We start from the raw sequence: 25,429 nt of genomic DNA, 5'->3' as shown, positions 1-25,429 counted from the left end.
TTGGCAGCGCAGCGAGAAAAGAGGATTACAAAGCACAGCCAAGTAAATCACAGTGGCTGAGGAGTAGTGTAAGCCCCCCGGATAAACCGTGCAGACAGTAGACCTCCCTCTCTCACACACATACACTGCCTCCTTTCTCCTCACCCACGGAAAGCTGAGGCCCACCCATCTCAACGACTAGGAGTGAAATACAGCACAGTGTCTCGGTACACTCACCTGAGCATGTGTGCAGCGCTGAAGACCACGTCGAACTCCTCGCTGTCGAGGCGCGCCGCTTTCTCCGCCATCTCCGCCGCTTCCAGCAGCCGCGACTCTTCCAACAAAAACTGACCTGGCAGGGGGCAAGGAGAGAAAACGCTGAAGGATCCCCACAGAGGCCCCAGAGGGATACACACCAGTCTGCGAGTGTTAGGACGGCCTGGTCTGCCCCCTGAAATAACACGCTGAAACACTCGATATGAGCGCGTCGTACATCACTCTTTGGCCATCTCTCAGGCCCATTTGTTCAGACCTTCATAAATCTGTTTCTGGAAGATGAAAATGTGTCTTAGTTGAGTTGAGGCTTTTTCCTCTGAGGCAAATTTGTGATTTCGGGGCTATATAAACACAATTTAAATGAATTGAATTGACCTCTGTGGACCCGCGGAGCGAAATGAGCTCGCGGAAGCCCGACAAGGCCGTGAACCGAGAGTGCACCCCTTTTTTGGTGAGGGCCAGGTTTAGAGAGGAATTAATACCCTGTTGACTTTGGTAAGCCCCACTACTGTACCAGGATGCTAAACCACTCTGTGAACCTAAGCATATTTTCCTTAATAACTGTGGCTGAAACTGAAGCCATGAATACAGGCCTGAGGTGGGAGACGGATGAAAAGTGAGTCTTCGGACTTTAAGTGAGTGTAAAATAGCCGCAGGTTACAAACACCTCGGCATTTATGGGGGATTTATGATATATCAAAGCAAACCTAAGAGTAATAAAGGAAAGACGGCCCCCGCACTAATACATTTTTTTACATTTTACAAAGCTGTGTATACAGACTTTAATACTGTGAGTTCATCATGTTACAGCCGGACTTTTAAGGGAATATTTGGAGATCCAGTTCTGAAGACAACCAGTTCCAGGACAGTGGGAAACCTGAGCTTTTTTTCAAAAACAAACTCAAGTCATGAATATCCAGCAGTATGCAACATAATTGTGTGTTTGCTATTCATCTGACAACTACTGTGACAGAATAAGGGCTTGTAAAATCGATGGTTTATGTTTGAGCCAATGACATGTTTGTCTATCTGTATCCTGTTCTTTGCCTCTCAAAGTCGACTAATAAGACATGATAGAGCTCTTGGAGAAAATGCACCATTAACCCGATTGTATTGTTCCCTTTAAATGTCACATACAATCTGGTGCAGTGATAGTGAGCTTAAAGGCTGTAAATGCTATTAAAGGAGGGAAGTAATTAACTTGTCATATGATTCAAACTAAACTCACGATAGCAATAATTAAATCCAAGAGGTAATTCTCTGATTCACATGGAAATAATGTTGGACGGGAACAAAATTTTCCATCAAGTCGAAGAGAACAATCATCCTCCACAGATCACATACGGACCGACACGGCGGCTGATTAGAGGAGGGGAGGGCAAAGGGGGTCAGCCAAAACCTGTAGTCCCACCAACCTGTGGAAGGTGTGGAAGTTCCTGCCTTTGTGCTCTGGTGCAACACGTATTTATGTTCAATTTCCCCAAAATATTTGAAGGATGTAATAATTAAGGATATGTCAAATTACAAAAAATTAAATGTTGATACGTACCATAATGCATGTAGCAGTTCCCTTTAGCGGGATCAAGCTGGATGGCCTTCAGGAAGTACCTCTCCGCTTCTGTTTTCTGCCCCTGAAGAGAGACGGATTCAAACCGGCGTCATTATGAAAACACCACACTCAACTTAACAGCAAAAAAACTTTTGTTTGTGTACCTTATGCCCCCCCCCCCCCTCCAAACTGCAGACCCACTTTAACAATAAATCTTAATAAATAGATACGCGCCCCGCGAGTGTTATTCTTTCAATCTCATGTGTCATCCTGTCAAAACACACGCCGTCACGCTTGGCACGGCCGCTCCAGGCGGAGCAAAGGCTCATTCATTACGCACTTTTTATCTGTGCAAATAGCACTTCCAGAGCGTGACCGCAGATCGCCGGCGTGTGTGGGCCTGACTGCTCTGAAGCAAGGCAGAGAGGCTGGAGAGGAGACAGCGAACGGTGAGGGGAGATCTACAGGGATCTTTAGGTTCACACCAGGTTTTCACGTGTGTGTGTGTACAGTGTTGCTCCGGCCTTTAGACGGATGAGAGAACCCATACCGGGGAAAGTAGTGCGATGAGGAGAAGCATCACTGAAGCCCGGTGGACCTGAAGAGCTCCCTGAGGTCCTCCAGACTGTGACACGCAACCCATCGCAGCTCAAACACAACGCAGCAGCTGGCCAACAGTCGAAGCCAGCTGGGACTTTGACACGTCCCTGCTCCGTTCGGCACCAGATGCCGTCTGATTAACAATTAACAATGCGTGCCTGACTATTAATGCTGATGTTTTAGCATTAACAACGCACCCATTAGTGCGTTTCACTTAAAAAACAATGCCTTTGCATGAATTAAACATGTAGTATGTTGTTGAATTGGACGGGTGCCAAGTCTTTAAGGCCTTTGGGTGAAATATGACGGAGGATTTAATAAAGATTGCCTCGGCCAGGAAAAATAATGTACATAGCTGCATCAGTTAACCAAACAGAAGAATGGGCTTAAATCCAATCAGTGCAGCGTAGCATAAATGACAGATACTTAGTCAAGCATGTACATTTTCAGTGAGCTGTAGATTCAATAAATACATAATCTTCTAATGTAAACATCTGAGCGGCGTTCCCCTTGAAGCTGCGGAAAAGCGGAGCCCGTGCTAAGTATATGTTTAATAGACGGGAAGGTGTCCGAGTGGCCGATCACACACTTCCAGTCCTCTCTGTGTATTTTTATACCCGTGTTCGCAGATGTAGGAATGTGTGTGTTGGAGGGGGCCAGCTGGTTTTATAATAACACGGACCCGCGTCTGTTTGTTAAACCTCAGAATTAAGCTTTCACACGTTGGAATGAGTCGAGCAGGCGTGAGCGGACGGAGGATTCGTATCCATTAACGGGTACGGAGCCCAGAGTGAGATATATAGACGTCAGGAGTCACAAGTTGCTCATTTCTCACGTATTATTGTTGTTATTAGACAGGCAATTTGTTACAGTACTTGTTATATTACACTATGTCCAACGGTGCCAACTGCATTCGCTTTCATCTTCAAATTTATGGATTGTAACACATTTGGCTCACCGACACGTCTCTATGAATAATCATGACACCCAAACCAGCACCGATGCTTAATATTCTTGTTATGATTCTGGAAAGACAATCACGGCGGAGCTTCCAACCTTTGTGTCATATGCTGCAGCAACATCCCAAAGCTAAACAAGTATAAGCATGGTGTTGCTCATGGCAACGGTCAATAATGAAAGGATGAGCTGAAGCAGAAACGGGTTCAGAAGGTTGGTGGTACCCATCAGACCATGGCACTCCTGGGCGAGGGGCCACCGAGGCAAACACATTTAGAACAAAAATTAATGTTTACTTTGCTTTTTCTTCCTAAAGGAGAATTCATATCCTGGCAAGAAAAATAAAACTCCTGCATTCCCCGTGAGTGCTAATGGAGGGCGCACAGTTGAGCTGTCAGAGACAAGAATCAATAGAAGCCGTAGTTCACTTGCTGTCACTCCCTTTCCACGATGCTGACAACACGCTGCCTCTTTGTTGAATTGAAAGCACCTTGAGGGCCACAAGCTTGAGGAGGAGTGGTGGAAAAAACACAAAAATAATAATATAGGAAATCGATAAAATGCCAACCACCCTTCAAACGTAGACTTTCCATTAAATATACATCCACTTCTCATTCCAGGCAGCTCACCATCACTTCCTGGTGCACGCCTCACACCTCGAATCTCCCGCTAACAGCAGATAGACTGCAGATGTAGCTGCGGCTCCGCGGACGCCGAGCCAATTAGGAAGGAAGCCTGCATCGTATTAGCCGAGAGGAAGCGACGGGGAAGATGACTAAATCCCAATCTTGGGAGCGTCGGGGCGGCCGTGTCCTTCTCCGAGCAGCGGTGTGCACAAGAGAGAGGGTTCACATCCCGATCTCCAGGGGGTTTCAGCGATACTGATCTGGGTTATTAACTCTCCCTTCCTTCATCCTCGTTTCACAGCATTTCAGTCACTCTCTCTGGGCCTCGGCTCTCCCAGCTCACCTCCACCGTTTTCTCCTCTCACCCTTCCCTGACCCCGCAGCAAAGCCTCATTCCCCCACCCCCCCACACAGGGATCCGAACCTCCGAAATACCCCTGACAGTATCTAAAGTGTCTTCATCACTCATAGCGGTGCCACGGGGAGTGCCGGAGTAAGGGGATGAAAGAAGTGGGGGTTGACTTCCTGCGCTGGTTTTGATCACACTTAAACGCTGTTGTCATCGGGAACAGAGGCCATAGGAAGAGAATGCATTGAATGGTACGGCTAATTTACATCACATTGGTAGAAACTTTGACACAGGTTCCCTCGGCGTAATTTGCACGGTGGCTACAAAACCCCCGGACCATTCATCATGGTCAGAGATCCAGAGTCCTTCAGGGTTTGGGCTCCATCCCTCCAAAAATCAATAACACTTTCTTTAAATAAAATCAGCTTCTCGTAACGGCCCGCTGAATCCTTCTCCGAATCCACTTCACCGAGTCGAAACACTCTGAAGAATTGTGTTGTTCCCGTTGACTGTCCATCGCCGACAGCGTTTCGGTGTCAGATGGTTATTTGACGTCCGGTGGAGAGAGAGCTTAACAAGCGACTTTTTATCTGCCATGTCAGCCGAACTATTCTTTCAGCTGAGCGTCAGTCCGGCTGGGAATTGGAGAAATCAATCTAGTACGCTGCTGGAGTTCAGTTTGATGACACAAAGATCTACGACTACGTTACTGAGGATACGCTACGGAATGGCTTTGTTCGGCCACAAGTCTATGACATAGCAGATTAAATAGTTTAACAGTTGTTGCAGGGATTGGATGAAAAGATTGATACCACTGATATATATTCAGCTGATGAAGCAACATTAGCCTAGCTCAGCATAAAGAATGGAAAAGGGAGCTAACAGCTAGCTTGGTTGTGTCCAAAAGGTAACAAAACCTAACATGAGCCATCTTCGTGTGGGTCTAACAACCCTTTGAGTTTTTGTTAGCTTTGGATAGAATCCGGCTAGCTGTTTTCCCTTCTATTATGCTAAGCTAAGCTAACTGTGTCCTGGCTTCAGCTTCATATTCACCACAGACTTGGCAGTAAATCTTCTCACGTAACTAAGCATACAGCAAGAACAAGCACATTTGCCAAAATGTCTTTCTGTAATATATTCTTGAACGTGTTATGTGCCAGAAGATACTGAGACACAGTCTGGCAAATAACCCCTCGTGAAACCAGTGTTATCTTCACACATCAGGTTTTTTGCACACATTAAACAAATGAGATGCAACGTGTTAATTAGCGAGCTTTAGAGATGCTGGTCGTGGATTTTGTTCGGGACAGAGCCAAGCTAGCTAGTTTCCAGACCAGCTGTTGGGCCTAGAGCTTCATATTTGCTGTACAGATGTGAGATCGGTCTCATCTCGCTCTCTCGGCAGCAATGCTAACATTTTCCCCAAAATGTCCCAGTGTTCCTTCCTCGGGGCTTAATTTAGAGCTTTGATACAAAAACTGACAAAAATTGTTAAATCTAAGTTTAGGTAAGAAATGTCTTCCACACAAAACGTCAAATCCTGGAAAGACTATAAATGAAAAGAAGTTGAAAAGGACTCCGTTTCCATCGGGGGAAATGAAACGCGACAGGTCCAAGAAGATTCTAGCGTTGGAGCGGAGATCCAGATCCCACGCTGCAGGCCATCGAACACATTGACGTCCTTTCATTAAGGGCCCAGACTGTGGGAGACAGACGTAGCAGCCGGGGAGAAAAAGCCTCCGCCCTTCATTTGACCTTCCGTGCGACTCGTCTTCTAATTTGTTTAGTTCTCCTCTGACAGTCTCTTTCAGCTCCCACTGCTCCTCCTGGTAAGCTTTACCCCAAATACGCCTATCGAGCTGCGATCTGTAAGAACTTTATGACCCGACCACATGACCACCTCCTCGTAAACTCCTCGACACTGGAAACTCGGCTTCTGCCCCTCAGACCTTTTCCCTTCGGTTATTGGAACACGGGTCAGCTGTGTGACCCCCGAGAGGATAACATCTCCGTCTTGGCAGATGTCGATCTCTTTCTTCACGGTGCAGAGATTTAAATTCTCTATTTTTCAGACGCCTGATATCGGTTTTTGCTGTTGATTGGAAGGTGTGAATGCATTTCGTTCATCTCGTAACAAGTTAACAAAAACAAAAATGGGCAAGCCAGGACAAGGTTTTTAATCAGGAAGTCCGATTCCCTTGAGAGAGAAACACGATGTGACAACCTTCTCTTGGTCTCTCCTGCTCTCCCTTTTTCTAATCTTCTCCCTCACACACTATTGATTAAACAGACTTCAGGAGGACATTACATCTATCAGTAAAGAGCCGGAGAGGAGAAGTGATGAAAGGCCTAAGGCAGATGAAAGAGAGTGCAATACAGAAAATGGAAAGTGGAAAGAGCACGAGGAGGGGGGGATAGAAATAAAATGACTATCAACTTGTTTGCGAGGATTGAGGTCTCACCGTCATAGCCAGGAGTTTGCCGTAGGTGAGGTGTGCAGGGATGTGGTCCGGCTTGGCTCGCAGCGACTCTCTGTACCAGTGTTCGGCATCGGCCAGCTTGTTCAGTCGTATGTAGGCCTCTCCTGTGGGACGAAAGGCAGCATCAGAAACCACCCCTCTCCCCGTTGTTTTTATGTTTTAGAATCACATCACAATCATAATTCATGATCTACCTTCAAAATCTTTAATAATAATGAACATTTAAGTCATTCTGTGTTGTACGTCTTAGACGTGAGCGGGAGGATACGAGTCTATAACTCGCTCCCTCCCCCAGACATCATCTGATACCTCCCCCACATCTGACCCTCACCCCGCTCACACCTGAACAAACAACACCCTCCCCACCACGGACGCCCAATAACACGCGTTATCCCACAACAATCAGCCCCGGTAATCGGACACAACGCGGTTAATATCAACATTATGACATATTTAGTGAACGGAACGTGGAGAGCGGACGTGTCCCGGTTGTTAAAACGACACGTAGGAAAAGCAACACTTTAAGTCTGAGAGGATTAGGACTAATCGCTTCCCCGATAGGAACGTGTGATAAGCAGCAGGTGTCACATGGCTAATCACAAGTCTTTAAAAAACACGCTTTCTCTTATTACTACGAATGAGCAACAGCGTTGTGTAATACCTTCCATAAGCATGAATGACCCCTAACCCCACCCACCCACCGTTGAGATGATATCCATCAGTGCAGCCTTATGTTTCAGATTTGAGTGTTGTAAATGTAAATTTAAATGTGTAAAATCACAGCTGCATTATCACAAATGTCCTTGTCAACAGCTGACATCAGACATATCATTTATATATATAAATACATATATGGTTGCCCATGAAGCTGGAATATTTGGTTTTCAGACACAATCCTGTTTATTCCTATTTAAATGCATCACTTTTCACCAGGTGTACATTATGTCACAATTAACAGGTGAAATGAATTCATGCAACGTTTGTTTGGCTCTATAAGACAAGACGTTTGCAAAATATTCAAACTTGAAGCATTTTAAAGCTTTCCGAGTTTCATACTACAAAGACTTGGTTTAATAAATCGTCAGTGTGTTTAATGGACAGGATTACCTGGATTTTAGAGATTTACCAGCGAGCCCCGACGCACTGAGCTCCTCTAAAAGTTGCACAGGCCTGCTTTGACATCGGCCGCTTCATTAATTGACGGGTTTAAACGCGGCCTAAACATCTTTTCTCGCCCTCGTGGCAGCGGACGCCTGCATGAGATTAGCACAAACGTCACCGTGCAATTAGAAGTGACGTTGAATGCGAGGGAGCTCCGAGGAGTGGAACATTCCTGGGCCCACCAGAGAGTGTTGGAGCGAGACCAGCGGGGTGCAGATTACCACCCAGGGCTGCCTCTGATGAAAGCCTCTGCTCGGCGGCGTCTGACAAACAGCGTGGGAGCGAGCTGCGGCTAAAAAAAAACTAAAAAAAAAACTGGAGAAACATATGAGCAGGTGTGCCAAATGTGCAAATCGGCTGCCACGCTGCAGAAAAATCACAGATCTCCGGCTCGCTGCCTCCGTTTGCAGACGCAGCGCCGCTCCCGAACGGCGACTGCAGCCTTCATCAACATTTTGACATAATCTCGGTAGCTCTGTCAAATTGCATTTTTTGCCACCGCGTAAAGCGAAACCCCCACGTGGCACGAAACAATACTGGATTACAGACTTTCAAACGGAGTGTGTGTGTGTAAGTAGCTGCATGTGGGTGAGAGAGAAAGAAAGCAGGGCGGGAGAAAAAAGGAAAAGAAAAAGTAACGGAGCAAAGAGAAAGCAGCTATAATGAGCCTGAAAGCAGCTGTTCTCCAGCTGCAATCTAACAAGCTGGCGTGTTCTTGCAGTGAAAAGCAAATTATCTCTGTTTAACATGATATCGTAAAGCTGACTACCGTCTCAAAACGCACTTTATCTGCATTAAGGCAACCTTCCAAAGAAGGATTTCACTGATACATTGCTCGTTTTTTCTACATTTTTATTGATGACGTTCTTTATTCAAGCACTCAAACTTTTCTCTTTGCAGCCCAGGCTTAACCCAATGCCGAAAAATCAGTTTCAGCATCACTTAATCTAGTTTTCATCTTCATGCCTAATAAGTGAGGGGCTTAAGGGTAAAGCCCAGGTTTAAGGTTCGCAACTGGCAATGTGAACCCGAGGTTGACTGGATTCTCACAGCACTGACGGTTTAAAAGGTGTTTGAATTCTTCTAATATTTCATCTTTATTTTATTGGCTTTGGAGCAAACGTATGCAAATGATTCCAACCTGTGTTTTTTTTTTTTAGGGCACAGATATCCACAGCGGGCGACGCTGAGCCCCCGAGGCTATCACACATTCAAAGCTGTGAGTGTAAAACAGCTAATGGGGCTGCAAGCAGAGAGCTTACTTGCAATTAGTGAGCCACTAATGCTTCCTGAAAGTTTGGTGCACTTAAAACGCTGCCCGTCCAGAAGAAAAAAAATAAATAAAAGGGGTTATTTGTTTTCAGAAACCCAGAACAACAAAGTCAAACAAAAACTGAATGATGTCGAGCAGCCAATTGCTCCCCAAAAATAACCTCCTCCTCTCATTTCCACTGCCTGTTAAATTCCCTGGACTCAAACAACGGCTTTTGTGCGTGTGGTGGTGAAACAAAAGCGGCTCTTACCCATCATGTTGTAGAGGCTCTGTGGTGCAAATTGTCTTGGCATTTTCTGTATTGCTTCTTTAAACACTGTGAGGGCCTCCTGTGAATGAAACAAATAAAAAAAAGGGGAGAGAAGGTGGGGGGGGGGGGGGGGGATGTTTGCATTAGAGAGTGGAGAGAGAGAAACTGGGCGCTGTGGTAACTAGTCATTCCTCCCCTTGCAGCCGGGGGCCCTGACACTGTGAATACGCAGCGTGGAATCGGGGGTCGCCGGGGAGGCCGGTTAATACAGAGTCGAGCAGAAAGGGTCTATCTTCGGCGTCACGGCTGTTAAGGCGACTAGAGCGGTGTCACACATTGACTGTGGAGTGGTATGTTCCGGGGTCCGGGGCGATTCACCCACCCACCACATCCACCCCTCAGAATTTAAAGGCCAGAAGGGAGCTGGAACTACTTTATTGCTGAAGCAAATGTTGTGGTTGGAGGTCGGAGGATGTGGGGCCGAGGCTCTTTCTCCGCCTATTGCCAACAATTTATAAAAGGCCCTTATTGAATCTGCTGCACGGCTTGCTTCAGTCCTGATTGAATCAGCAGCATCGGTGCTTATGTACAGTATGAATGTGCGGCATCGGGGGGGAAGCGGTTACTTTAGCCGGCGTTGGAGGTCTTGATAGACATGAAAGAGAGTGCATTTTGTGAGAAACAGCTCCGGGGATCATCTGTGTCCCCGATGACATGAGCAGTGGAACATGTCCATATCAAAGTGAGTGCTTTCCCAGCATGCACTGCAAGTAAAGGAAGAGCTTTTGAGCTCCTGTGGGAACAGTGGAGGTGTTTGCAGTTCCAAATACATAGATGTGATACAAAAAGAATGAGAAGTAATATATCCAATCTCAACCTACTAAAAACACATATGTAAATTAAATACATTTTGCATTTCTCTCAGGTAAACTAATAATTCAGACAGTCCCATCAACCATATTTGGTATCATGTCGTAAAAACGTCTGGGTCCGTTACCTCCTGGTGTCCCTGTTCGTGGAGCAGCTTGCCCAGGTTGTACAAGCAGCTGGTGACGGAGCTCTTGTGGGCGTGGGGGTCCTTCAGGTTCTCATCCGGGATGTCGGCGCACGTCAGGAAGGTGCGCTTGGACTCATCCAGGCGACCCTGATTCATCAGGATGATGCCCGTGTTCAAGTAGGCCGCTGATGGGAAAAGAAAACACGGGGGAATCGCGTCAGTTCATCAGCTGTCTCCTTCAGGCTCCTTCTCACCTTGAATGGTAACGAGCAAACTGAGACTAACCTCCATATGTGGCGTTTTATTAAACTATTTGAATATTCATTTAGGGGGGAATTCATTCATTAACTGAGTAAATAGAAGAGCCGTATCTCTTATATCTTCTACGTAACCATCTTCCTTGGTCAATAGAGCGATGGCCCTTTCTATATCACACAGTTGAGGTGAACAAAGAACCGCTTGATCTTATTAATGCTTTATAGAGGATTTGACCTTTGCATGCGGCCTTGCGGGATACTTTGGATGCTTGTTAAACTTTTCCTCGAGTGGTTAAAGACAACATCTAATAATCAATAGCCGGAGAGTAATTAGTCTCTGTGGACAGGCCTCTCTAAACAACTCGCTATCAAGTCCGTCTGTTGGAATAAATTAACTTGATGCGGCGGATCAATCCGGAAGGCTCTTCGATTGGGTTTTGACAAGGAATCAAGTTAAAGGAGGCGGTGGAGAACCAGCCTCCCAATCAAACCACTTCCTCTTCTGTCTGTTTGATTTCTTATCTTAAAAGCTACATTTCTTTTATTCCACATCCGTATGTCTAAGCAACAAAGCGGCCAATCGTGGACGTCCACATTGTCGCTGTTATCGGTGCTACACGTGCTGCATTAGACGGTCAGAATAAAGGCTTTGTCCTGTTGGTTGGATCTGCACTGAAAGCCGAACAGATAAGATATTTCATCAGCCTTCTAAAATGATTTGCTGTACGAAACAGACGCACTTTATCACGAGACAGCGTAGCTCTGCGTGTTAAATAAAAAAAAAGCTACAGTTTGCATTCGTTAGCTCCCAACACGTGAGTGAGTAATGGTCCAACCTTGAGAAACGTGTCTGACTATCACGCCTTCAACGTGTCTGCCGCTGCAGGTAATTAATTAACCTCGTTATCGCTTGCGAAGAATTGGATAATTGCACGCCAAATGGGATTTTTCTAGTCCAACCGCGATCTTGATAAGGTGGATAATTAATCCCGGAGAAGAAACAGGAAGAGACGTTTAATATTCCCCGTCTATCTGTCATTGACTGATGCCCGGAGCGACGGGGAGCTCGTTTATTGCAGGATCAGGTGAGACGGTGAGCGATTCGTCTTCGGGTGAAACCTGCTGAATGACAGTGAAATGGAGGATTTAATTCCAGCAGACTGCAGTGACATTATTGGGTGAGAGGACGGAGAGGAAGAGTGAGTAGAAAGTCACGGCCTGAATTCATAATAAACCACATCGTGCGATTGCTGAGTCCGGTCGTACCACCTATTCCCCCCTCTCCCTCCACACAACCACACAATGTGTTGCCGTGGTTACGACGCGGCCACAACCACAAGAAGACCGTCAAGGAAAAAAAAGAAGATCTGTACTTACAAGCCAGAGTTGGACGGCTCCCAATGGCCAGCTTATAGTAGTGGAGAGCCTCGGAGAACTTGTTGCTCTCCTGTAGCAGCAAACCGCTGGAACAGACGGAGAAGACGGCAGTTTAGAGAGGAGACGTATCTTAAAAAACCACAGACGTCTGAGCACACAGAGTGTGTCGGGGCTGCGGGGTGTTTTGTGTTCCCCTCTCGGGATAAAACAGCATCATTAATAACCCTGTCAGGCAGACGGCCCTCTGGGGGATACAAGACAAGGCAGCACTTCCTCCGAGGGAGCAGCTCTGATCAATGGACAAACACATGTAAAAGGAGAAGTCGTCCATTTGTCTTGAAACGGAGCGGAGACACAAAGGAAATCACGAACGCAAGAGCAAAAAGCTGGCTGTGACATCACCGGATTAGGATGGGGAAACAGAACTCACAGGTTATACAGCATGTCGGCCATGTTGCTGCGGTAATAGAGGGCGTTTCTGTACGCCTGCTCGGCCTCCTCCATCTCGCCCTGGCTCTTCAGGACGTTTCCGAGGTTGCCCCACGCTGACGGGTCACAGAAGAAAAAGGTTAATAAAAAAAAAGACCTTCAGGGGAAACGTTCTTTTTTTCAGAATCTTTTCAATTTAAGCAGCAGGAGAGGACATTTCTGAGGCAGGTAATCATTTTTCTTTTGTTATTCTGGGCTCCCTTGCTGCAAGGCATTATGGGTAAGGAGGAACGATGCAGCAGGGGGACGTTTGGCACAAAAAGTGCCCGTCATTCCTCTGACGGCGTGTATGCTTTTATACATTTTATACATGTAGCTTTATAACATAATATCATCATGATCTGATTTTTTTTTTTTTTTCTGCAAAAATGATTTTTATTCCACAGAATAATTTTGCATCTATGATGTTATATTGTTTCTTCTTTTCTGACATTTGTCCTAAAACATGCAGTGTGCCTTTAAGGAAGTGATTTAAAGTATGTATTTGTTGAAAACCATCTTTGGAATCCCAGAAGAATATTCATATCTAAACAAGAACAAACAAGAGTCTTTCTTTCAGCTTTTGCTCATTTATGCACACATTCATATATGAAGTAATCCTGTCTTTCCTAGTGTGTCAGTGTTTGAGGTTATCATATTAGCAACAACGAATGCGAGTCGGGGGCCTTGCTGTTGCTCCGGTCGGCTCGATGGCACTGCCAAAACAAACTGCTGTCACGCCTCGGCGCCGCTCTGAATCTGAAAGGGAAATTAGCGAACACATCGTCTCCCGCCGTTGCCCCGCGTCCCTCCTCGGCAGCTCCGAGAACTTGGCTTCGTTTAGGCATCTGTGTCTGATCTGACCTTGAAATGTGGAGGCCGCTGAATATTTTAGCGGCCGTTAAAGGTGCCAATCGGAGACGGGTGATGGAGAGATGAGGTCTGTGGTGAGATACGTGTGTGATAAACCCTGTTGTGTTCCTTGGAACGGTGCAATCTGGTGTTTTGTTGAATAAATTCAACCTTGAAAAGTACGACTCACAGCAGTCTGATTCTGCTTTTGGGGCTCTGCCTCGTGAGCACTTTTATATTCCGTGGGAAGGCTGAGTGATGAAGGGAAGACAATGTGAAGCTGCTTCATTTTGAATTATTCAGGGAGGCAGCAGAGAGACAGCAGCACACATTATCAAATCCCAAAAAAGGTGCTCGCCAGTTACACAATGAGATACAACGGGGCGGAAGAGGTTTTTGGCGTGCGTGCCGATTTGAATTACCTTTAGCAGGATTGACGTAAATCCCCGACTTGTAGAGCATCTCCTCGTTCCGCCAGTCCCGGTTCCTCAACACCGTTTTGACGCTGAAAAGAAGCACCACGGCGGCGCTGCAGTACACCAGCATGGCCCTGGTGGAGCGCCGTCGCAGGCGGACGTACAGAGACCGCACCCCCACCGCCACCAGCAAGCAGAAGCCCATGCTGGGGATGTACAGCACCCTCTCTGCTATCACGAAGCCCACGTAGAAGAACAAGTTCGTGGCGGGGAGGAAGGGGACGGCCAGCAGGCCGAGAGCGAACACCACCACGTTCTCACTCGTGGGCAGCGGAGTCCGGCTCTCGTAGTGCTGCTTGGTGCCGTTCTGGGTGCTGTGAACGTGGCCGTCCCCGTGGGAATTGTTAAAATGTTCGTGATTGTTGTATTGGTAGCTGTGTCCGTTACTGTTCCCGTTCCGGCCGTTGGTGTAATGGTGCGCCTTGCCGTTGGTCTCCTTGCCCTTCGCCGCCTGGTGCGTCCACAGGCCGAACCACGCCAGCGAGAGCAACGCCAGGTAGAAGGCCGCCGTGTGGAGGTTCCTCCGGTCGGCGAGGCCCCGGATCAGAGGCAGGGCGTCCATCGACCAGTCGAAGCTGAGCGTGTCCGGGCAAAGGAGGAGCCAGAAGTTGACGGCGGGCAGGTGGGAGAAGGTCAGCGCCCTGGTGAGGAGCGAGGGCGAGTCGGCCGCCGGGTTGTCGGAGTTGGAGAAGTTGGGGGGTTTGTTGCCCATCCAGTAGAAGCGGCCGGCCAGCAGGACGGCGCCCCAGGCCGCCAGCAGGAACACGTTGAGCAGCAGGTGGACGTTCTTCCTCTGAAGGGCAGAGAAAACACAGAAACGGTGATCGAACATGTGAGAGCGCCGAGCCGAACCTTGATATATTTATGACCGTTATGACGTTTACTCCGACCCGGCCTACAGATCACAAATCGACCAAAGGAAGGACAGATCTTACATCACTTTAACGCTCCAGAATAAACAAGTGTCCAAGGACGAAATAAAGTGTTGATAAAGTAGTTTGGCTTTTGTGAAGGAAACCCACGAAGTGAGAACAAATCACTTCTGGGACATGTTTTTTTTCTTTTTTAGTTATTGACTTTTGAAACCGCTGTTAAAGCCAGAACATTCACACTGAGTCCATTCATCGAAATGTTTATAAACGACTTTACAACAGAACTTTCCGTTCATACACACATTTCTTTTCCTCCATAGGCATATGAAAACAAACACATCTATTTGAGCTCCATTCATCATTTTATGGTCTCAATGTTAAACACTTTCCCAAAATGCTGTGTGGGAATGCTTATGAAATATTTATACTCTGTTTGGTGGTTCAATACTTTGAAAAATGACTGGACATATATATATATATATATATTTTTGTCAAGAACTGACCTTCCATATTAAGCTCATGTTGGAAATCCAATTTAGAAGAACTTTGTTTGAGTTTGTTGGCGCATGTACAGAAATGTACATTTAAACCCAAGGCTGACCTCGCATCACGTTTATTCCAGTGGAAAGGTTGGAACATGCCTCATCTGTGATCATAATCTTCATACCATCTATGCTTTGGGGGATGTACTATTGATTTTCTCGCCCGCCCATTGTCATTTACGGATTGTTTCTGTGAAGAGACGCTCCAGTAACCGCCGGCGATGTCCGACCACGGGGGGAAAGCTTTGTTGTCTGCTAACGATCGCTGCTAATGCAACGAGCTGCAGCTCAGCACTCGGGCAGCAGGAAGTGTGACTGCAGCTAAAAGCACAGCACTGTCTTACAATACGAGGCTGAATATTGGTTTATATACTCAATATGGTTAAATATAAGAAAAACATGAAAAAAAAACTATTTGTTTAAGGTCAAATCCGTCAGAACCTACTGTGGAGACCTGACAACGACCCTCCGTGCAGTATTTCATGATGATATGCCGCTGCTGAAGACGTTATTCAGTTGCCTAGCAACAAAAGGTCATCATTTCAATCCACATCACCGTTTCTCATTAATTTGAGCTACTGTCAAAGGTGTTAGCTCTGCGTGAATTCTCGGGGAAGACTTTCCACAATAAAGTCACAGATATACTTATGAGAATTATCATCAGATAGTGTTTGAAACAGTAAATTAAAAGGTATAAAGTCTATGCAGTGTGACCCAACTTGAGGCCTTTATGGATCTACTTTAGCTAGAAACCCTCTGAGAAAACGGACGCTCCGACATGGAAACAAGAGACCACAGCTAGGCAACTAGAGAACAAAACAGTGGTGTCTACGCCAAACAACCGCAATGATCTCAACGCTATTAAAAATAAAAACAGGAAAGGACTAACATCTGCCGGTACATGTAGATCCAGCTGATAGCACGGTGCAAAGGTTCCAAAAACTGGAGCAAAGTGATGGTTTTGTCATGTGAACATTCAATGTGAATCTGTGCCAGTTCATGTGAAGGCTACAGGGCAGAAAGCACACGGGGTCACGGAGCAAAGAATTATCATTAAATGCTCTATTGGGCAAATCAAATAAATCGGCCTCATTTCATAGCATGTGTATCAGTTTAATACGCCCTCAGTGACGCACAGGAATGTAACATCTATGTTCCTGCTGATTGTGGGAGTAACCACGGAGGCTTTAAACAAACACAAACCCATAAAGACTAGACAACACTTTCATGCCAAGGGAGAGTCAGATAAGGAGATTGATACCGCTCATGTCTGTACGATAAATGGAGCTAGCAGCCGATTAGCGGTGTACTTTGAGTTTTGCAGGGCGTAAACAACCAAAGATATGTGTTGAATGTGAGCTGTATGTTGGGGTTTCCTCCTGTTTCTCTCTTTGTGATATTTCTTCTTTCCCACTATGTACCATTCATATAGAAATAAACTTAAAAAAACATCATGGGGATATTAATATCAGCATGCCGTTACAAAATACAGCTGAAAATCTGTCATCTGAACTTCACATGAACTCCTGGGACGGACGGATGGATGCAGATTATCCTCTTTAAATCTCTCCCACCAGCTTTTAAATGTTTACTTTGAGTCAATCCCTAAAAAATCACCGGAGTGGAGAAACGGCCACGTCTTCCATCCGAGCAGGTGAGCAGGAGCTCTTCAAAGAGAGCGAAGTGGGCCGAAGCGGGTCCGTCGAGGGCCCCCGGGGGCCGCACTTTGCGCAGACTTTGCCAGAGAAGGCTTGCTGAGCGGGGTTAATGCATCTCAATCACCGCTTCGGGGAGATCCAGCTGGGATTTATGAGGCTCTTCTACAAGCTCTGGAGTCGCCTCTTTGGCCCGAGCGCTGGCTCAGGAGACGCCACCTCAAAGTTAACTCGGAGCGCTCCAGACGAGAGGCGGGAAGAAAAAAGCTCCCCTCTATTTTTAGAGCGAACAGGTCATCAAATTGGGTGTGATGTGCACGGGGCCGGCGCCAGGTTCCCAGATCTCCTCTGAGCTAATTCACGGCCGATTCCTGATCCGTACCTTTGATTCCTGCAAAGCCGCTTTTGTTCCCGCTGCGACGACACCACCGTCGGCAGGGCGACGAGGTGACGTGTGGTGTTTCATGTTATTGTGTGCGCACACCTCCCAAAGTGCCGACGACAACCTGGCGCGGCTCCCGTAGACACTCATAACCAGGAGATATGTCATCCTGACTCTTCCCAGACGCAGCCCAGGCTCAGACACCACCTTAACCACATCCATATGTCTCGCACCGAGGCCGTGTTTCATTCATGTGCTACACTCCCACATTGAGATTTCCCCTTTTCTATGCAGAATTAAGTCTTTGGGCAGCGTCGAGAGCATAAAACAATCCTCCTCTTGGCCCACTTTCTCCCCACTGCCACGGAGTTTCTAAGGAAAATAAATGTGAAAGCAAAGAATCCAGGCAGGAGGCAAACAGGAAGCGCTCCAGAGATGATCTGGGGGACGCATTACTGGGAGGAACATGAAGCCAATGTCCATTATCTCTCGAATAAACAAACATGCGTGTCCTCCCTAATATGCCTGCGGTTTAAAATGTCGACTACTGAAAAGTTCAATTACCAGCCGGGCAACGGCTCCCTGGATGCTGCGGCTCTTCTGCAGGAAAACCGAAGCATTCCAGCTTTGTGTCTTTTGTCTCTAATCCAGTTTAGTTTGGAATAAGTGGTTTAGCACAACCCCGCAGGAGGCATGAGGGCAGTGTACTTCTTTTTCTTTTCCCTTTTGTGTTTCAGGCTCAATCAGTTCAGAATTGAAACAATTTAGCTTTTATAAGCCCGGCATTTGAATAAAATATCCTTGGAGATGAAATGCAAAACAGGCCAATTACGGAATCCCTATTTGTGTCTTTATTCCCCCCTCTACTTTGATTAGGTTGAATTGAGTCAGAAGGAGATGTGAAGCGTTTTTTTTTTGTGTTGTGAAAGAACATTTGTGGCAAAATCCAGTAAAAAAAAAAGGGGGGGGAAATGTAATTAATTTGTTTGGGGAGAAAGTACTCTATTCTCTGGGTACACACAGGCCTTTTTTGCATAATTGGCTGATGCACACTACCATTTTTCAAGAGCAGTTTAAAAACAATCCATCACTCGCCAGCTAACTAGCCCATCAAACTGTGGAAAATCCCGTGAAAGAAGAAGTGGCACGTCTGACCTATCCTCCTCTTCATCATTACTGAGATCAATTGTCTGAAGAGGGCTCTTCATCAAGATCCCCGGCTCCACATTGATAGACTTGTAATGGAAGCGAAAATGAGCTCAGGGTACCAATCAGAGAGGATAACCACCTTCAGAGCGGACAGATACAGAAAGCCCACCAGATCCCCTTAAAAAAGTCTGGAGAAATCTTTCTAACGGGTTTGATGGATGGATCTACACCCCCCGTCCTTGTTCCTATGACAGGGGGGACCAACCAATCCAGCCTGTGGTTGATGAACTACAAATCCACCACCTATCTGTTCCCCTTCTTATCGGCAACAGCTGTTGCCATTCCCCTCCTCCGAGACGGCGAAGGACCTTCGCTTGTAGAAACCGTGATTGTTAGCAGGCAAGACAAGATAAGAGCCTGACTATTGCACTTCCTAACAACGCGTTATGGATTTCCAACAGCTGGCTCACATTTTCAAAATGTGATTAAGCTGATGCCTGACAGTTTGTGTCCCACGCACGCGAGTGTGCAAGCTGTTGCATATTGCTTTGGCCCATTCCAGAGCCAGTTATGGTAAAATAACAGTGCATGACACCATCTGTAAATATAGCTGAAAACTTCTAACATATATATATATTTTTCAAGTTAGATGAGAGGAGGTAGAAGCCAGTTAGTTAGCTTAGCTTAGCACGACGACTGGGAACATTGGGAAACAACTGGCCTGGCTCTGTCCGGAAGTAACAAGATCAGCCTACAAACACGTCTTAAAGTCATTGATTAACATGTTATATGTCTTTTGTTTAACCTGTACATAACCAGCGTGGAAAAACACCTTTTTTTTTGGCTGTGTGAGGTCACTTCCTGGTTCCAAAATCACTCATTCATAACGCAGACGCTCACAGAGTACTTCAAGTTTATTTATTCATTTGGAAAAAAATATGCTTATTGCCTCCAGGAAGGAATACCGCCCCTTTTGCTCTCACCTTTCACAATAAAAGCCCTTGGCATATATGTGGCCTAACAATATGTATTCATATACATATGAAAACATATTTGTGCTAACCTAAGCTAACTGAGAGTAAAGTAGAATCAATATTCTGAGCTAACACTTGACAACTAAGTGAAGAAGCATACTAACATTCATTTAAATGCCTAACACAATTTAATCAATCAATTTAAAGCCCAGAGGCGACAGGTGCACTCATTTTTTTTTTTTACAACTAACTGCATGAACAGAGGATCGAGGCACGTGCAATAAATTCTAGTTCAATCTAGTTCTAATTTTAGTTCAGCTGAGATAAGCTGGCATCCCATTAGACAGATAACCCTCTATAAATGACAGCATGTAGGCGCCATATGTAGTTTACTTAAAGGCAAGGGGGCGACCGCCGGATCGCCGGCCGCACGGTGTGAAAGGTCAAACCCCGCAGCGGACCTGGCTCGCACCGCTCATGATCAAAGCTTTTAACCCGTGTGAACCCATCAGAAAACCCACAGAGTCAGCTGGCAGCAAAGAGCTGCCTCAGAAGGCCTGTGATGAACAGGAATCCATTGGAGATAAGAAACAGACTTTTATTGACTGTGAAACTGTGCGAGAGAATTAAAAACACCCGGTTTCCAGCGGTGAGGGGGATACGTGTGAGGTAGGGGAAAGTGGGGAGAGAGAGCCAGAAGGGCAACATTATGTGGTGCTGGATGGATGGAAGCCACTGACCGGTTAAGTTTCCGTGCTGAATGGGAAAAAAAGAGCGTTTTCTCTTGTAAGTATTACTGCTCATCTCCAAAAGGCTTCTGGGAGAAAGAAAAAGAGTTGGAATTGAAACATGCGTGAAAGCAAATAAATCAGAGCAAGAAAATTTCCGCCAAGACGACGTTAAAAAAAGAAAATGCACTCATGCTCCCTCGGTCAGCTTGTATTAACCATAATCACTGAACCAACACAGGATCCGTTTCTTTTGAAAACCTTTCGCTTGACATTCCAGCTCGTCTCACTTCACATGTCCCAATCTTCTTTCCACGCCGGAGCCAGACGATCTTTGTTCAGGGGGTCAGACGGGGTCTTCCTCTCCCGATGCCACAATCAGTACCTTTATGTTGTCATCAGTGGGCAATCAGGCAAATCTATAGATTTATAATGGCATGGGGAGAACATATCTCATCCCGTCAACCTGGACGGGTGCCTCTTGAAGGGGATGAAATCTGAACTTAGTTTAAAAAAGGACGCATGTTAAAGGTAGGCAGGAGGAAGAGGAGGGAGGGACCCCGAGGCAAAGAACATAAACAGCTAATCAATGGAAAAACCCTCCGCCTTGCCAAGTCCTCGCGGTAACAGAAACTTGGGTTGATACAAATGTATGGAAAAGACACTTCTCACTATATTATTCAAGAGTCACAACAGTTTGCCTTCTTGAAGTTCAACTCGAGCACCAAACTCCCCCCCCAAAAAAGTTATATTTCAAAGTGGATTTGCCGGGGTCACACAGCCACATCAAGGTCACGCATGGTGATTCATTTAAGTGAAGCCCGGGAAATGAAAACAACTCCGAATTCGTCTTCATTAGTAGTCGATACAAACGTGAAGTCACATTCGGGGGGGAAGCGGCGCGAGGCAGACCAAACAATAAGGACATAACGACAATGGAAACCCTTAACATTTCATAAGAGATATTTATTGAGTGAAACCACAGTAATGGTTTGTAAAATAAACCGAGTGTTCCTTATTTCTGGTCTTTCATTTCCAATATTTATTTGCACTGCGAGGGCCAACGAGACTGTATGACCACCGCTGCAAATTTGCTGTGACAAGATGCTGATTCAAGCTCAACAGAAAGGGGGGGAGGGGGCTGAAATGTGGGCTTCCATGCTCCGTGCTGCTCGTGGGGGTGTTTCTGAGGCACGTTGCCCGTTGTAGCCGAACCAGATTAGTCCCGTCCATGCCCGGCTTCCCGGTCATTACTGTGCATTTGGGAGATCACATTGTATTTTAGGGGGTTTAGAGAGGCGGTAATCTTCTACAGAACATGCATACATGAGACACAGAAGCCCCGAGCTATGCAGATAAACTGTCAGAGGGATGTCAGGCGGTGGATGGCGAAAATTGCTCTGATTGCATATTTTCTCTAAACCGCTTTTTTTTTTCGGGAGGGAAAACGGCTCTCTGGTGTGTCACGTTACGATGACCGCCACGACTCAGTGACAGCACGCCATTTGTTGCTGTTTATATTGGCTAGGAAAAAAACACGATAGGGACCAGGGAAGCATAAAAAGATGATGATGATGATGATGATGAACAGCGGACCTCGAATGTTTTTTTTTTCACGGGTAAATGAAAAGCAACTTGAGGATAGAGAGTGTGTTTCTCTGAGAAACAAAACTACAGTCTGTGTTTAAAGCCACTGTAATAGATCTCTATAATAATAATGTGAAAGGGTTCGTTTGCAGTGATGCACCGACAGAGAATCATCACAATACGCCAGCAGCCCTCAGCTTTGCAGTTTCAGCTCAGTGTTTAGCTGCCCGACCCATAAATTTAACTGTTTTGTTCCCCCATCACATTTCTCATTGTGCTAGCCAGCTGTTTTATGTACAAACACCCCATTGAACACGACCTGCTCGGCACCAAACAGCAGTCAGACACAGTTTGCATCAAGCCCGTGTCTGAATGGAGCATTTAGCAGCTAAAGAGGAAGGTATTTCACTCATGGGTTGGTGGAGACCAAAAATGGAGCTAAAAGGGAATGAATATCGGATTTAAATTCACCCGGTCGCCAGCTGATACAACTGTTTCCTAACAAGTTCACCACATGTCAATGGTGTGTTCACATCTTGGTTTTGGGGGATTCAAAGTAGACAAAAAAAATCTGTTCTCTAAGCAAATTTAAGCACAACGACATGCTCACAATAACAATCCGAATGTTTAGCAGTTTATATTTATACCACGTTCACTATCATAGTATTCATCATTCACTTTTAGAATGAAACCAAAGAGAACATAACAATATAATGATAATAATGCGTTATTAGCTCTGACAGAATATCCACCGTGTATTAGCTCGAAATACCAAAAGGCCTCTGCTGGATTTGTAAAGGAATGGGGCCATAGATCAAACTCACAAAATCCTCACAGCATCATAAAAGTCACTCAAGAACCATGAGATTACTTTAATTTGTAGTTTTCAGCCGAGACAGTGAATCAAAAATGGAGAGAGAGAGCGAGAGAAGCAGCCGGAGACATCCAGCAGTTAGTATAGAAACATTAAATACTGTGGGCGTGTGCTGGCAGACATCCTCCTGTGGGTCTCTGAGCCTCCACATGTCTCCGTGCGGGTTTGAACGACTACAAGGGCACGATAACAGTTCTACACCGGAACGGCTCCGGACTACCAATGAATCCGGGGACCGAGAGAGGACTGGCTCGGATGTGCTGGTGCCGAAATCAAGCACCTCTACGTCTCCTTTATGTGCAACGCCCGATCCTTCTGTGACAGCATGACGGGTCTTCATAGGAACGATATTCATATTTCATGAGCAGGATGTCATACTGGTGTTATGGATTTGTATGAATAATAAAATAACTACGTTTTCCTTTTACGGATCCTTGCGTGGAGGAGGATTCTTTCCGCTAATTTTGGCATCCATGTTTTTCGGCCGGTAGATCGTCCCATGTGGCTTTGCTTTACCGCTGTGATAATCATTCCAATGTGTCAAAGGAGGGAACAAATTCAAATTGGCCGTGGGCCAGGGGCCATTTAGTTCACACGGTCGACTGGATGTTTAAGGACAGAAAGTGCAACTCGGCAGCTAAACAAGAAGGCATTTGAAAACAATTAAGAACTACTGTAGGAGCAGAAACGAGGGGGAAATAGCAGCACTCCGTCTTTCATGACTGGCACGCGTCAAAACAACTCCACATCCTCCTCCTCCGAGAGCGAGCGTCCCTAGAGACATAGTGACGGCCGTCTTACTTCCCAGACATCTCAGAATAATACATACTGCCTACAGTTATACCTGTTGCAGGTAACTAAGTCATTTTCATAAATGCAACTACAATAAAGTTACGGCACGTGTTGTGATCAGGTGTTAAAAGGAGAAGAGAAGGAAAACCAAATGTGTGAGGAAAATAAATAAATAAAATATATAACAATAGTAGGCTAATAATTATATAAAATATAAAAATAAGTAAATATATAATAATTATTATGTTGAAGCAAGCTATCTTCATGCACACTTGATAGGGCTATATATCCTTGTATGATATTAAAATGTCTCGCTTCTATTTTACGATATAATTTCACTTGTCAAGTATTTAATTCACAGGAGAATAAAATTCATGGTAGCTACTTCATATAAATCACCAAAAAACATGCTTCATTGTCATATATATCATGATCTAGTTATGAAATGGCCTTACCGCCCACACACAGTATATGTACACACACACATTTATGTATATATACACACACAGTATGTATATATTAGCGTCACAGTTTCCCAAAGCTGGAGGCAGCGTCCCCGATCCACCTGCCCCGTCCAAGCAAACTGTCTAAAGCCTCTTAGGTTTGACATCAGCTAATCCTCACAGTGGAGTCAGGGATTAGCCGGCACCGCTGCCAAGAAAAATTAAAAAGGCTATTCTAAAAATGGTTTCTGACTTTTAAACATTCCCATACGTGTCTTGATGTCCTGATTAAAGAAGATGAATGTTGGAAACTATTGCGGAAGTAATAAATAGATACACATCGGCGATGAGGGCTCAGAGAGGAACATGGATATCCTATATTTAGCAGCAGCAGGTATACAGGTCCAATCCCGGTCTGTGATCCTCAAATAGAGCATCCAGTGGCATCGGTTTCTGTTCTCTTTCCCACATGCCCCGCCCCCTTTTTCATCCATCGGTAGCGGACCTTTCTGTAGCAGCACCCACAAAGGGACATATCCGCTCTCAGGTGATAGACCGGACCGCTCTGTTCTTTGTTAATACAGGGAATGCAATGAGATGATGCAGCAGAGACGTTGCAGATCGCTCTATATTTGTTTTCCTTCTCTTTTGTTTGTTGAAAGTGGCGGTTTGCCCATTTCCACATCTGAGTGATTCCATTCGCTCTTATCCATCGGGGAGTTTTTGGCAGCAGCAGCAGTTTATTGGGATATATCTGCTTATGCTTGTTTTAATTAAGATTCCTTAAAGCCATATTTACCGTACTTTATACACAAACAACTCGCGAGAGAAAATCCCAAGAGTACTGTAAACCTAAATCATAAGGCTATATGCAGTTTTGGATTTTACATTGTGTAAACTGATGAAATGAAATGAAATACTCCGTTTAATTAGAGTAAGAAATCTGCATGAAGACGTGGAGGAAACAAAAGGGATATAGATTAATTCTGAAGTGGCCCAACGTGTCCACATGAGGCCGAACAAAGGGGTCCTGGTCCTTTTTTTATTACCGGTACAGTAGCTGGAAGTAATGCAGTTCTGGCTGACTGACTTTACATCACCAGTTTATTTGAGACCATAAAAAACAAGCCATAAATAAGAATGGCGATCCGGAACTGAAACAAAGGTCCACCAAGCTATATTTCCATTGCACTGGAGGTCTAAACTACAGAAAATCTCTAAAAATATCAATTGCCTTTAGAATGTGCTGGAAGGGCAGGTCCAATGTGGAGACAGAATGATGTGAAAAAGCACGTCTCATTCATTAGAACGATTTTCTTCACTCCGAGTCTGTTATTCCCTGTAATACATCCGGATGAATCCGTTATTCCTTGTGAAAGCTAAATGATTCAGGAGAAACGGACAAACCAGCAAATCCATACGCGTCTCCATTAAGACAAGCCCAGTGCTGCAGGACAGCGTGGGTCACTCCTCTCCTTACATAACGTGCCACTATGGATTCACA

At 45.6% G+C, this 25,429-nt stretch overlaps 1 protein-coding gene across 1 annotated transcript in view; it reads right to left on the bottom strand.

The window, feature by feature from the left end:
* The window catches only part of tmtc2b (transmembrane O-mannosyltransferase targeting cadherins 2b), an 81,297-nt gene that overhangs the window by 13,004 nt on the left and 42,864 nt on the right, over nucleotides 1-25,429 (bottom strand). Inside the window, exons 3-10 of the mRNA XM_084017775.1 lie at nucleotides 13,874-14,720; nucleotides 12,562-12,676; nucleotides 12,132-12,217; nucleotides 10,498-10,682; nucleotides 9,501-9,579; nucleotides 6,799-6,920; nucleotides 1,805-1,886; nucleotides 217-331 (exon numbers count right to left, since the gene is read on the bottom strand). Of these exons, the coding sequence (XP_083873901.1) occupies nucleotides 217-331; nucleotides 1,805-1,886; nucleotides 6,799-6,920; nucleotides 9,501-9,579; nucleotides 10,498-10,682; nucleotides 12,132-12,217; nucleotides 12,562-12,676; nucleotides 13,874-14,720 (1,631 nt within the window). The remainder of the gene's footprint in view (nucleotides 1-216; nucleotides 332-1,804; nucleotides 1,887-6,798; nucleotides 6,921-9,500; nucleotides 9,580-10,497; nucleotides 10,683-12,131; nucleotides 12,218-12,561; nucleotides 12,677-13,873; nucleotides 14,721-25,429) is intronic.

The sequence above is a fragment of the Eutrigla gurnardus genome (assembly GCF_963514095.1).
Source record: "Eutrigla gurnardus genome assembly, chromosome: 9".
Classification (NCBI taxonomy): Eukaryota; Metazoa; Chordata; class Actinopteri; order Perciformes; family Triglidae; genus Eutrigla; species Eutrigla gurnardus.
The sequence above is the reverse complement of the archived record's forward strand: the minus strand, read 5'-3'. Positions and strand labels throughout refer to the sequence as shown.